Below are 15,023 nucleotides of genomic sequence, written 5' to 3' on the forward strand. Positions count from 1 at the left end.
CTTAGTTCGATCTTCACTGAGAAGGGAATCAAGAAATCAGTTCTTGATATCAGTTTTTGCTGAAGAACTGATCGAGTTCGGTGCTCATTGTTTCCAGAGAATTCTTCTGAAGAATTCGGTGTGTAGGATGCACTTTGCTAGTTCTGTTTCATAGTTGTTGTGTCATCTTCAGCGTGATTGAATCTTGGTGTCTTCTCTAGGCGTGAACACCAACTTTGGGAGATATTATTTCTCTGGATCAGGTATAATCCATCCATTGCCTTTTGGTTTAGATCTGGTTCGATTATGATTCAAATATGATCATTGAAATTTGATTATAAAATTAGAAAAATTGATTCCCATATAGAAGAAAATGGAAAATTTTTGAAATTCACCCTACCCTGTTCCAGAATCTTTGGCGTCCATATCCGGCCATTCTTTCTGCAATGTCCGCTATCATGAAAACATATCAAAATATTAATACAAAAAAAAATAGAATATAGTGTTTCTTATATTCATCTCTTACATAGAAATGTGTGCATAACTGTTGCGTTGATATTTTTAAATAAAATTTCGAATGCTTACTCGAACCAAATTATCACCCCAGACAAAGTACAGGGTACTGCTTTCCCTATAAATTTATTAATTGTTATTGGGCCTATTAATTAATTACCCGATAAAACCATGAATTGAGCTTTCTAGTTTTCGGTTTTGTGTGAGTCGGACATTCACGTCACGTGTGTCGAAGACGGAGGGCTGAGGACCCCTAAAAAGTTGGAGGAGATTCGAGCTCGTCCCTTTCGTAGTCGTAGCCATTAATTTATCAAACCACCAGCAGTTCCCTTGTCATCATCTTTTGCTTCTTTTTTCTTCCACTTTTCCCGTCGGAATTGGTTCTCTCCTCAGTCCTCACTTTCCATTCATTTGTTCAATAAATAAAAAGTAAAAGAGATGGATTCTGAATGTGAATGATTCACACCCGTCTACCTAACGCAAACTTCATTCCTATCATGATCAGCAACTGATCTCCACTGTCCATTTCGAAATCCACGTTGATCGAACTAGTAAAACACTCAGTAGGATAATCACTGCATACATCAGATCACCAAAGTTATTCCTTGGCCTAAATTTTCTTGGTGGTGAGATTATTCTTGTGAAACTGACACACAAATTCCAGAGAGAAGATGTGGGGACAGGGGCCCGCCCCACCACCACAGCCACGCCAGATGGGCAGATGGAGAAGGAGGCTTCATGAGAAAGGCTAAGCTTGATGGGTTACAGAGAAAAAACATGGGGGCCAAGTTATTAGCTAGCGTCTTCGGATATCTGGTGAAGAAGATTTGTCAATCAGAGAGAGAGAGAGAGTTTGAAAGCGGTGTTGCTGCTACCTCACCTAATTACTTCACCGACAATCATATAGCACAGTCAAATATTAGCAGTAAGTTCTTTTTCTTTTTTTATTTTATTTATTTATTTTCTTCTGGTCGAAGGTACTCGGTGGTTGCTCCACTTATTTTGTTAAATGAATAACAATAGTCTGCACTTTTTTTTTCCTCTTTTTATCTTGTATATATATTGCTTTTCGCCCAGTTGTCACTGAAATTTGCTGAGTATTAGCTGGGCTTTTTCTTAATTAATTAAATCATTTGCCCTCTGGGTTATTCTGCTTCCCCACGTATCATTCACCCATTCACCAGCAAATTTCTTGTGTACTATAGATACATAGAGAGCGAGATAGATCTGGTGAATCTGCTGGCAGCGCTCAAATGGCTTCCAAATTGCTGTTGATTATCGTCTTCATCTTTGATCTCATCGCTTTTGCGCTTGCTGTTGCTGCTGAGCAGCGTCGGAGTTCGGTGAGTTCTTTTCTCTAAAGCAGCCCTATTTTCCCTTTCTGGTCTCCTGTTTTATTCTCTTAAAAGATACATTTCTTTTAAGCTAGAAACTCTGTGGTTTATGATTTGCTACATTTTTGCCGCATTTTAGAAGAGAAATTGTATCACCTAATGTCCAGTTGGTCAATTTGTTTCTTCTCCGTCGTCTGTTGCTAACCTCGACCCTTGGTGTTCAAGGGAGAACAGAAATGGGATCTCTTTAGCAAAGACATGAATGTCTAAATTGGTGCTTCATCTTAACTTTCTCACTGGACTCCAACATTGATAGATTGAGTATGAATAACATGCACCCTGATTGGGAAAAAAACGGGAAAGACATTGAAGTGCTGTGCTGACTCTGATTTACAAGAAATTATAAATTTTAATGGAAAAATATCTGAATTACAGATGGGGTGCCTGAAACGTCGAAAACGAAATACTTCTAGATCTGGTAAAAGTAAAGGATCTGTTATTTTCCCCCTTTTTGTTCTTTTAGTTTGCAGCAACCAATCTGTTTCCAAAGGAATCTCTGAACAGCAGTGGTTAATTCTGTTTTCGAGATCTGCAATATTGCAATTCCTGATTCAGTGTTGGCCACAGGGCCGAGGAAGAAGCTTTTGTCAAGATCTAACAAGGAAGAAAATCTTTGCTTCTGTGTGTTTGTGTCTTTCTTTTTTTTTTTTTTTTAATTCTTCTTCTTCTTCTTCTTCTTCTTCTTCTTTAAAGTAATCTACTAATCTATATCAACATTACTAGGCAAGTAGTCCCCCCACTGATCTGACTACTTCTCTTGTATTTCAGGCTCAAATTATCCCAGACTCTACTGAGAGTTATACATATTGCGTCTATGACTCGGACATTGCAACTGGCTTTGGCGTGGGCTCATTTTTGTTCCTCATGGCTAGTCAAGCCCTTATAATGGTAGCCAGCAGTTGCTTCTGCTGTGGGAAGGCTCTAAATCCTGGAGGTACAAGGGCTTGTGCAGTTCTCCTCTTCATTACCTGCTGGTATGTCCTTGACCATGTCCATGATCACAGACAGCTTTGGGTGTCAGTTTTACAAATCTAACACATGTTATCGTCCATCACTCCGCATCTTAAGTCTTGAAAATACAGATAAACTTTGCTTGAGATGCTCAACTGCGTTGTTTTCTTACTCTCTTGCAATGTATTTATTATTTCTCTCAGGTTGACATTCTTGATTGCTGAGATTTGCTTGCTGGCTGGTTCAGTGAGGAATGCCTACCACACCAAATACAGGGGAATTTTTGGGGGCCAAGATCCTTCATGCCGGACTCTCAGGAAGGGAGTGTTTGGGGCAGGAGCAGCTTTCATTGTGTTCACTGGCATATTGTCTGAGCTTTACTATGTTAGTTATTCCAGAGCTAAGGATGGTTTCAATGCTCCTTATCCCAAAGAAACTGGGGTGGGGATGGCACCCTATCGTTGAACCGTGCTGTAGCTGATTCCACCACTGCCAGTGCCACAAACTCCTTGTGGGAGATTGAGATTTTTTGGGGTCTCCACTCTCCAGATGGGTTGGTTTCATGTGGTTTGTAGCCCATGCTTGATTCTATGGTTTATTTTATTTTTTTTTCTGGTGTAGTTTAATTTGAGCTTAGTTGGAGAACATGTGATTTTTAACTTTTTAAGGATTTGATATCATATTAATTTTTTATTTTTTTGTAATTCCACCTTTACATTTTTCAATTTCCTCTTAATTGTTTTGCGCTGATGATATAAATATTGTTTACTACAAGTAGGAGAATTATTTCTTTTATTATTATTATTATTATTATTATTATTATTATTATTATTTTGTCTCTATGGCTGTTATCTGTAATGTCCGTAGTTAGTAAGTTCTATTGTTTGGCTAGCCCTAATCAGTTTTTTCAATGGCCAGCCAACCTCCTTCACCTCTCTCAGATCCCCATTTGAGAGGGGGCTTCTGCGTTTGGGGTGCGTTGAGCTGTGGTGGTTGAACACTGGAGTAGCTTCGTATTTGAGCACTGGTTTGGGTGTTTGGGAAACTCATTGAGTTTTTGGATTTTTACCAAGGACATTTTTGTGTGGGGTCTAGCTCGGAATGTCAGCAGATGAGTCCCAAAAGCCCCTCCCAAATGGGCACTAAAGATTTTGTTTTCTGATAAATGCAGTGTTAATTAACCACGAATTATTATTAGTTGAAACTGGGGACTGGTCGGATACTCTGGTTTAGGAGTCAATGACGGAAATGTAGTGTTTTTGGATTTTGCTAGAAACTAGTTGTTGTAAGAAATGCTGTTAATACCAACCAGAATGAGATACTTGTTCAGAACATTTGTGGTGATCTCAAGACTGCTGTGAAACCTAAGAACGTGTTGGGATGGGATTTGCTGCTTCTCCCACAGTTAGAAGACTTTAGGCTATGTTTGGTTTGAAAGAAAAAGGTAGGGAAACCCATATGATGAAGGGCGATTTGGCCCGACCTAGTAAAGAAGGGACACGTGGATACGATCTGACTAAGAGATGACAACTCAGCCTAATACGACCGGTTTGCAGTAGACCGAGCTCAGATATTTAATCACCTGGGGATAAGGTGATCTCTAGACACCTCAGACAAGATCACCTCGGTACCAGATCACAATAGATCACTTCGATCCCAAAGCACTTCGGCATTCAATTTAGTTCGGAACCTAAAAGCATCAGTTCGGGAATACCAACGCCCAGGATCACTCCGCGTAACAGCTAGCATTATATCCTCCCCACCTGATTCGGGCGGAATTGATAAGCCTTATCAGCTGACAACGTCATTCCTTAATTAACGAAGAAACGGATATCATCGTGACGAAGATCCCAGAATTGATTTGCGAAACCTGTGAGGACTCAACTATATAAAGTCTCCAACCCCGGGGGCATGAGGTACGTGTGATTTCCCTGTTCTCTAGCTCTCTACATTCTTAAGCTATTTCAGCTCACAACAAGTATACTAACTTAAGCATCGGAGCGACCTTGTCGGGCTAGTCACCCTGGGTTCTTTGATCGTTCTCTTGACCCAATCGCGAGCTATTTGCTTCACGGGACCCTCCCTGCAGATCGCAATGCGGCCCGGAGGGTAGAGCGCCAGTCAGCTAAGTACGTTATTATAGACGGACAACTGTACCGAAGATCTTTCACGCTCCCCTACTTGCGCTGCTTGCGACCCTCAGAGGTCGAGCTCGTTCTCCGCAACACCCATGAGGGCTTGTGTGGCAGACACTTGGGAGGTAGAGCTCTTGCCCAAAAATCACTACGACAAGGGTACTACTGGCCCACAATGAAGGCAGACGCACTCGAGTTCGTCAAGAAGTGCGATAAGTGTTAGAGGCATGCCAACATCCACCACCGACTTGCTGTTGACCTCAAATACCTCACCAGCCCGTGGCCCTTCACACAGTGGGGAATCGACATTCTTGGCCCATTCCCGCCAACGACAGGACAGAGGAGATTCCTAGTGGTAGCAGTGGATTACTTCACAAAGTGGGTGAAAGCGAAACCCCTAACGACGATCACAACCCGCAACGTACAAAATTTCTTTTGGAGGAATATAGTATGTCGCTTCGGGCTACCTCGAGTACTCATCTCCGACAACGGAAAGCAGTTCAAAGACATCAAGTTCCAGAATTGGTGTGCCAAGATGGGGATACAACAGAACTTCACCTCGGTGGCACACCCCCAGGCAAACGGGCAAGCGAAAGTCACCAATAGAGCCATACTCCGTGGACTGAAGGCTCGCTTAGCTCAAGCCAAAGGACTGCGGGTAGACAAACTGCCCAGTCTGCTATGGACCTACTGGACTACCGTCAAGACCACCACGGGTGAGACCCCCTTCAACTTCACCTACGGTACAGAAGCGGTGATTCTAGCAGAGATCGATATGCCAACACTACGTTTGAAAGCCTATAACGAGGAAACAAACGATGAAGAGCTTCGTACCAACCTCGACCTAGTGGAGGAAGTACGGGTCCTAGCATACATTCGGACTGCAGCCTACCAGTAGAGAGTGGCTCGATACTATAACACCCGGGTCAAGAAATGACACTTCTGTGTTGACGACCTGCTTCTTCAAAAAGTTATGGTACCTGAGCCCAGTGTTGGTAAGCATGGACCGAATTGGGAAGGTCCATACCGAGTAAGACGGGTACTCGGGGAAGGTACGTACGAGCTTGAGACCTTGGAAGGGAAACAAGTACCTCGAGCGTGGAACATTGACAACCTGAGACGATACTACCTGTGATCGCTGAATTGGAGAGAGGACTGCGAGTCACTCCTAGAAGCCCAAGTGCCATGGTGCCAAGCTGACATAAGATCTCGACACTACGATAAGTCTCAGTCGCCTCCTCGGCATGGGCAGATAAGCCCAGTTGCCTCCTCGGCATGGGTAGACAAGTTCTAGAAGCCCAAGGGCCATGGTGCCGAGCTGACATAAGATCTTGGCACTATGATAAGTCTCAGTCGCCTCCTTAGCATGGGTAGATAAGTCCCAGTCGCTCCTCGGCCTGGGTAGACAAGTCCTAATCGCCTCCTTGGCATAGGCAGACAAGTCCTAGTCACCTCCTTGGCATGGGCAGACAAGTCCCAGTCGCCCCCTTGGCATGGGCAAACAAGTCCTAATCGCCTCTTCGGCATAGGAAAATCATCCCCCATGCCTAAGGCATAGACAGTTCGAGTATAAACCCTACGACGTCTAGCCTAGTTCGGTGTATAATAACAGGTTGAACCCACTAGCTCTAAGGGACAACCTGTCTGCCCGTGCACAGACAGGTCGGGTAAATACCCTACAATGTCCGCTCACCTCGGTGTACATTATATGAAGTTACCCCTATTAGTAGTCCAACTTGGTAGCTCGACTGTTTGGGGTAACCATTTGAGAATCTATTTTCGGTTACCCTTACTTGTTGTCCAGCTTCGTAGCTCGGTAGTTTGGGGTAACCTATATCTACTCCTATTTGGTTAGTTCGCCAGTTAGGGAGTTTGCACTTGGAACATTTTTGAATAAAAAGACTTAAGTCAAAAGTGTAATCCATTAATATAAGAGTTCGGTACAAAAAAAAAGAAATAGTACAGACCGAGCTCGGAGGCCTGGGGTATACATATGAAAGATAAGGGAATCTATTCATCTGGATGCTCTTTGTCCTTGCCCAAGGCTTCAGCAGGGGGGTCCACACTCTCGTAAGCTCCGGCCGCTTTCATGCCATCGAGTAGCTCGCTGTCACTTTCTGCCTCGGAGTCTGGATCTTTGATAGCCTCGACAGTCATCTCATCTGTGACCCTCGAAGTAGTGATTGCACTCAAGTCGAGCTGCGGGAATTCGCACCGGGTCAGCCATCTACTGAGCTTGAAGCCCTTGCAATAACCTTTCGTCCCCGCCTCAATCAGCTCTCCATGGAATTCCTCCGAGGTTTTATATTCCTCGACAGATTTGGTTTTGGCCTACTCCACTGCTTGAAGGAGTATCTCAGTTTGCTCCTTCACGAGGGCCTTGAGGTTCTCTACCTCCCGCTTTAATGTCGCGTTTTGCCTTGCGAGCTCCTCCTTCTCGGACATCAACACTGTAATCAATTCTTTCTGAGCCCGTGAATCATTATTCAGCTGGCTATTTTCATTGCGGGCCAGGTTTAGTTCGGAGTAAGCCTCGCGAGACAAGGCCTCAGAGGCAAGAGCCCACTTTAGGTGCAGTTCGAACTGGTACGTCAGAGCGTGTACAACAGAGTTCACTTGCCAAGAGAAGAACAACATTTAGTACAAGAAAAGTTCTCTATAGAATTGAAGGTGTAAGGACAGAACTTACCACCATACAATGGGTAGTCGCTCGATCTCCGAGCTGAGCGACTAACAGCTCGGCCCAGTTAGCGACCTCCTAAGCGTAAACCACGCTCTTGCTCTTGAGAAGGCTGTACTTCGGAGTCAGGATGCTCCGAACTGCCTCCTCGCTGCCCGAAGAAGTGGCAGCCACAAGGGCGGGCTCCAAAGATGCCTCCTCGGGTACATGGGGGGGGGGAAGACCTTTCCTGGTTCCTCCTCGACCTAATCGATCACTGGAGGTTGTGCAGTGGAGGGCTGCTCAGGCTCAGGGATGGTAGCTTGTGGAGACTCGATGTGAGCTCTTTTGGAAGCTCGCTTTGGACAAGGAGTTCGTTCGCAGGGAGTTTCATGGTTGTTGTAACAAAAGCAAAACGTCAAAAACAGTATCAAAATAAAACAAAGGCAACACAAAAGCGACGACCTACCAGGACTGAGACCGGCCTGCACGAGCTTGTCTTCGATCACATAGTCCGCGAACTTGAAACCGAGCTCCGCCCAGACTGGAGCGCTTCCCTTGTCTTCATGTCCAACCTGACATTGGGATCTTGGATGGCCGCCCTCCAGTGGGTCGAGAAAGGCCACCCCTTAGTGTTACGGACCAAAAAGTAGCCCCTTTCATAGCTGGGACCTTGTTTGGGAGTTCGTGTAAGAGCTTGTAGCTCGGACGTGGGGACAAGTTGTAAGTTCGTCTGTGCTTAGGTAGAACACAAAAAGAGTTCTTCTTTATTGAAAGGATGGAAGAAAAAATATCAAGATCAAGGGGCAGGTTATAATCGTGGAAGAGCGAGATGGTTCCTACTATGTTGCAGATGGAGTTTGGGTGCAACTGATCTATGGTAATGTTGAAGAGTTTAATGACTTCAACGACCAGGGGTGAAGTGGAAGACGAAGACCAGCTGCGAGCTGCTCCTCGAATATCACGATCTCGTCATGATCGTGCTCTCAAGGAAAGTTACCTATCAGAAGACTATAGACAAGGTCGCTTGGAAGCCTATACCGAGCTACTGAGGCCTGGAGCCTGTCCACTATCATCGTCGATGGGCCAAAGTTATCTGGCTGCCGACCTCAATGCGAGGTGGATTCCAGACCACCGGAGGCCTCTCTCACCTCCCGAGGTGATTCCACCTCAGGAGGACCGCGTATCGCTTCTTGACCCAAAGTAGCTTCTACGGTAAGGCGATCTACGATTTGATCCGAGATGCCCACTTCGGCCCCAACGGATTTACTGTTCCCATCTAGGATACTATCAAAGCTAAAACTAGACATGGAAATGACAACCGAATCAGAAAGGAGAGCTAAGGAAGACTCACAAAGGAGAGACCAAACTGCAAGAAGACATTGAACTGGAAGAACCGAGCTAAGGAACTTGAACGCAACCTCAGATCGAAGGCTAGCGAATTTGTGGCAAGGCAAATGAGTCTCGGCCCCCCTATTTATAGCTGCTATGTCCGAAAATTAGCGGTCGAGATTGAAGCAATCTAATGGCTCCTAGGAAAACCGAATGCTTGGTACCAGATCACAACAGATCACTTCGATCCCAAAGCACTTCGGCATTCAACAAATTCTGAACCGCTCGGGATCACTCTACGTAACAGCTAGCATTATCTCCTCCCCACCCGATTCGGGCGGATATGATAAGCCTTATCAGTTGACAACGTCATCCCTTAATTAACGAAAAAATGTATCTCATTGTGACGAAGATCCCAGAACCGATCCCAGAAACCCACGAGGACTCAGCTATATAAAGGCTCCAACCCCGGGGGCATGAGGTACGCATGATTTCCCTACTCTCTAGCTCTCTACATTCTTAAGCTATTTCAGCTCGCGACAAATATACTAACTTAAGCATCGGAGCAACCTCGTCGGGCTAGTCACCCCGGATTCTCTGATCGTCCTCTTGCAAATCAACCTAGTCTGTTGTCCGACTGAAAGACAGGTCACCTCCAACAGGGAGCAGCTAGATCGCGCTACATCACCATACAAGGTTTATTTAAGTTTTCTTACCTTTCCCTTCCTTTCCCTATTTTTTTCTTGGGGAAACAATGACGACTCTGGTTCAGCTCATTGTAATAAAAATCTCCTTACTGTACGAAGAAGAATTCGGTTGTAACAACCTTACTCTTTGGTTGTATATAAGTGGGCTTACCCACTTACTATGGCAATGAGAATTATCCCCTATCGGATTATGATGCCATTCTGGGAATGCAATGACTAAAGACTTCGGGTCCCATCTTATGGGGTTTCAATGAATTATGGTTCCGATTCTTTGATACAGACGGAACCCATGAACTCAAAGGGATCAAAGTATCAAACTAGAACCTAAAAGTGGTGGAGGCGGGCCCAACTCTAAAAGAGATAAATAAGGCCCATGAAATAGTCCTGTTACAAATGGTATCCTTTGTGGACCCAAGCCCAACCATAAACCCACTCCCTTAGTTCAGGAGGTGCTACAGTTCTACTCAGAAGTCTTCGAAAGATCCATGGGCCTATCCCATTAGAGGGCCCAGGCTCATGCAATCATCTTGGCAGAAGGAACCCAGCCCGTTAATGTGAGACCATATTGGTCCAAGAAATGCTGGCTTCGGGGATTATAAGGCCTAGTAATTAAGGATTTCAATGGTATTCGAGAGCCGGTCCGACTATTTCAGATTAGGATGATTTATATATGTAATCGGATTGGATTCGGATTTGACCCCATTCGGATGATGTATATATATATCCGAGACCCAACCTGACCCGATTACACAAGCCCAGCTTAATTTGGGTTTGTGTAATATTTTTTTCATGTATTATACATAATTTAGTTTCAAATTTTCTATAATTAGACGCCTTGGAATATGACCTAGGCCAGGCTTATATTTTAGTCCAGGGGTCTGGGTTTGGGCCTGGGCCTAGGCTATAACCCATAATCACCCATAGATGGCAATGGGTAGAGTACTTGCGAAAATTGCACATCCCATTTCCAAACTCACCTAAGCACCTTTACACATCCATGACATTTAGCATATCCTATTATTGGTGTTGTTTTCCAAATTCAATTACCTTAATTAATGCCCATAGCTTATTTAACACTAGTTATAACGTTAATTATCTCTTACTAATAATTAATTCCATTTAAGTTTATTTAAAATCACTCCTATATATGATTAATTTGTTGTTGAAAGGATTTGTACTTATTGAAACATAAATATTTTAAACACTAGACCACTTCACTATCTTGTTAATCTAATATTGAGAAGCAATCATATTATACTCATGCATATTAAAGTACCAAAAATGTATATGCAAATACCAAGGTTTGAATGCTTTTGCCTCTGCAGTCTTAATTATCCATTTAAGAGATTATGTTTTTGATGGTGACTAATTTCATAAGGGAATATAATTTTACTACTATGACATATCAATATTATTTATTAAACTTAGTAATATTTTAAATTTTGTAACCTTTTGCATGATTATTCTATCAGTTACCAACATTTCCTTAAGATATTCCTATGGTTTACGCTTCACATTTTTTGGGTGAAATTACACCACCTATTAGAGCTATAGATTAAATATAACTTATATATTTTAGTATATATATGAATTTTGATGTGTATCCCAATGTTTTTGAACTGCCATTGACTCAGATGGTCGGACCGTTCAGCCTAGAAACCGTCCAGTCAATTGGTTCCATTTTACCCCAAACCTAATATTTGGCTAAAAACCATTGAATTGATTAATGACCTATTGACCAATCCGTTTGACCCGTTCAACAGTTTTGGCCGTTTTTTATTTTTTTTGTCAGAACGGACAATCCATTCAAATCATCGACCCAAAAATCAGTGGCCATGGTGGTTCTAATTCCGAGTCATTTTTTAAAACATTGGTGTATCCAAGAAAGTTTCTTTGATATTTCTTATGTTTCCAATACTCTAAACTTTGCATCCGATTTCAATCACATTTCAGTAGAAATTGTGTGGTAGACCAGTGCTAAACATGCATATAATGGGACACAAAAACAATGGTTTGAGTCTTCTCTGAATCCTTTTTACAATGTATATTATTTCTGATAAAATATTTATAATCAGATGTCCAGAATGGGTACGTACATGCAATACAATTGGGTTACCCTAAGGTCAAAACCCAAACCTTAGTAGATCCTTGCTTAAATGAACTATACATACATGTGAACCATATACATGAGACCTCGGGTATACAGATTAGTAGATCCTTGCTTAAATGAAACACTGTTCCGCAGTTACGGAAATTAGAAAAGTAATTCGCGTGATGTTTTGAATTATTTACATTGCTAAAATTTCATTGCCGCCCTGTGTTTCTAATATTCCCAGAAGGTCTTTGCGTGTTCCTAAGAATATTCCCAAGTTCCTGGATTGGCTTGGATAACATCAGTTAGCTAGTATTCAGGAATAAGTTGTTATGTGGGCTGGTATTCATGTTTTGATTTTGTTTTGAATCAGTATTTTTCATGACTTTGTTTCCTAGAGTCAAGATCAGTTAGTTAGTATTCAGGAATAAGTTGTTACATGGGCTAGTATTTATGTAATCACTTTAGTCTGGAATGGAGCAAGCTGAATTATTTTTTTCAAGTGGTCTATCTTTTATTACTGGTTTGCATTGAATATAATTGGGACCTATCATTGGTATCAGATCCACAATGGCAATCAACCAAGAGTGAATTGAAATATTAGAGCAAGGGTTGGGAGGCTTACAGGATGAAGTGCAGCGGCTTGGGCTTGGAATGGGCGATCAAATGCAACGGCTTGAGAAGTCTTTAAGGGCTCTTTCTGATGCGGTTCTCTCCTCAAAAGCATCTACAACTTCGCACTCAGTGGAGCGGGGTCAATCGCATCGGCACCAACAGGATGAAACAGACAACTACCGTCTGAACGTTCTCCCTCTTCGAACCAAAATTGAGTTTCCACGATTTTCAGGGGATGATCCAACAGAGTGGTTCAATCGTGTAGCTCAATTCTTTGAATTTCAAAGAACTCCTGAAGAGCAGAAGGTGGACTTGGCGACTTTTTACTTAAGGTGAAGCGAACCAGTGGTGGCAATGGCTGAACCGGACATACAAAGAGGAAAATTGGATGGTGACTTGGACCATGTTTTCTGAAGAGCTTTGGGCTCGATTCAGACCGACGGATGGAGAATATTTTGATGAGGCTCCGATACCAATGATAGGTCCCAATCAGATTCAATGCAAACCAGTAATAAAAGACTTTCTTTTGGTGAAAGATATACCACTTGAAAAAAATAATTCAGATTGCTCCATTCCAGACTAAAGCGATTACATAAATACTAGCCCACAAAACAATGGAAAATACTGACTCAAAACAAATTCAAAACACGCAAAGACCTTCCGGGTCTATTAGTTTCATTCTGTGAGTGTGATTACTGATTTGTGATTTGCAGCAGCAGTGGATCCAGATTGGGTAGGATCTGGCTCAACTTAACGTTTCATCAAATGCCAACTGTGCTTTGGGTGGTGCTAGTGCTACTGCCCTCCATTATCAAATAATCCACACAGACGAAGACAAGAAGCATGTGAAGGCATTCTCAGAATTTTGGCTTTACAACAGAAGAAATGCATCATGCCTACCTGATACATTAGAAGATTTAGGACCAAAATTTTGTCACATATCGTCTCGTATCCATCCATACTAATTGTATCAGAGCTTTTTCAATACACCCCTATAGGATTGTTTTGCGTCAACAAGTGATTTAGAGGGTAGACCAGTCTTAAACTGGCGGTCCTTCTGAACCAGTTTTGAAAAAAATAGAAAGCAATACCAATACAGGCCAATACACCCTACTGACATATCGCCCTGTATCAATATTTTAAACCTTGGTAGCCATTACTCAGTAGACAGTAATAACTCATGCCTCATGACATAAGTTAGCACTCTGAATCTACTACCCACAAAATATTCTCCACATATACCTACGAAATATCAACTGTGTATTGGAAATATCTCTCTATAACTGAAAAAAGGGAAATATTAATAATGCACAACCGTAATGTCCCGTGAATAGCGATGGTAAGTAATTGTTTGTGCTAAATAACGAACATGAATCGCTAGTGGGTTACAATATCTGCTAATTTAACAAATAGAATTATAAGTATTCCTTATTATGATTTCCAACTTCAACTCTTGGCACATCAACAACATACCTTTAGCTCGACAACTCAACTGCTTTCATCTACGGCCGTACTGCACCATGTGACCACTCGTTTCAGTCTCTAACCAAATAACATCAAATATGATGTGGCAATGTGGCCTGGATCCAAAGCAAGCTGTCCATTACTTTTAGGGCATACGGAAAGAGAATTTCTCTCTATTTACAAAAATTTTAGGGTCCGTTTGGTTTAGAGCTGGAATCAGAACTGAAATTCTCTAGAATGGGAATTAGAATGGTCTATTCCCTCACCTGTTTGGTTCAAGCTAGAATCAGAACCGGAATCAGAATTTCCAAGAATGGACTCTTCTTCCCAAGGGAAGGGGAGGAAATGGCCATTCCCTCAGATGAAGGAATGCCATTTCACCCAGTATGGGAATCAAACTCCAATTCTGCCCAACCAAGTGATTGGAATCAGAATGAACCATTCTAATTCTGATTCCAGACCCTATTCCCACGAACCAAACAGGCAAGATTATGTGAATGACATTCATTTTGAGGGCGATAATCTGATAGTACTGGGGCCAACCAAGTAGGCACATGGACCCATGACTGTCAATTCGATTTAGCCACGTAATAGGAAAATCTCCTTAGTCCACTTCCTGTACCGTGCTACTGACTCCTGTCCACTGCCACTGGGGTAGGGTGCGTTTTAAGTTGGGTCTTTAAGGCTGGCTACTGTACGCCCTGCTTTAGGGTTTGGTAAAGTCGTGATTTTGGAATGGGCCTAAAGGGCTTAAGCTTTTGAACTATGACCAGTAAAGGGTCAAGGTGGGCTTCAACTTTAACTAAAAAACCTGTCCCATATACTTGTGGACTGGGCTTGGGTACAATCCCCTTCTAAGGCTCTAACCCACCCCTATTCACACCCATCTAAATGGGTAAATACCCATTGAGAAAGGGAGAATGGATTGCCTTTCTACATCAAATAAAGGGCTTAAAGACAATGGCCAAAGTGGTTATATCCAGCACCAAGCTCATACCACTTTTAACTGCAAACGCCTATCCAATAACCCGAAATCTCAAAAGTTCCAAGAATCAATCATGTGCATTGGACAATAGATCGCAGCCCAATTGGACCACCTTCCCCTCCCAACTCACCACTAGGCGGGCTTCCTGTTTTAACCGACCAGATTTGCCAATTTAATCTACAAAAACCTATCCATGA

General features: G+C 42.7%; 1 protein-coding gene across 2 annotated transcripts; it reads left to right on the forward strand.

The window, feature by feature from the left end:
- The first annotated feature begins 670 nt into the window (after positions 1 to 670).
- LOC148875803 (uncharacterized) lies at positions 671 to 3,611 on the forward strand. 2 transcript variants are annotated; one of them, XM_088965399.1, is made up of 4 exons: positions 671 to 1,417; positions 1,698 to 1,835; positions 2,655 to 2,860; positions 3,041 to 3,611. In XM_088965399.1, the coding sequence occupies exons 2-4, from the start codon at positions 1,746 to 1,748 to the stop codon at positions 3,300 to 3,302; spliced, it is 558 nt and encodes a 185-aa protein (XP_088821525.1). In that variant the 5' UTR covers positions 671 to 1,417; positions 1,698 to 1,745; the 3' UTR covers positions 3,303 to 3,611. The 2 variants fall into 2 exon arrangements, with proteins under 2 accessions (XP_088821525.1, XP_088821524.1); XM_088965398.1 differs by lacking the exon at positions 671 to 1,417 and having other exon boundaries at positions 1,462 to 1,835.
- The last annotated feature ends 11,412 nt before the right edge of the window (positions 3,612 to 15,023 follow it).

This window comes from Nelumbo lutea, chromosome 1, assembly GCF_056320005.1.
Source record: "Nelumbo lutea isolate HS-2025 chromosome 1, American lotus-T2T, whole genome shotgun sequence".
NCBI classification, from domain to species: Eukaryota; Viridiplantae; Streptophyta; class Magnoliopsida; order Proteales; family Nelumbonaceae; genus Nelumbo; species Nelumbo lutea.

Coding starts and splice junctions, on each gene's coding strand:
- LOC148875803 (XM_088965399.1), top strand. CDS start 1,746: ATGGCTTCCAAATTGCTGTTGATTATCGTCTTCATCTTTGATCTCATC. Junction 1,836..2,654: donor CTGAGCAGCGTCGGAGTTCG/GTGAGTTCTTTT, acceptor CTTGTATTTCAG/GCTCAAATTATCCCAGACTC. Junction 2,861..3,040: donor CTCCTCTTCATTACCTGCTG/GTATGTCCTTGA, acceptor TATTTCTCTCAG/GTTGACATTCTTGATTGCTG.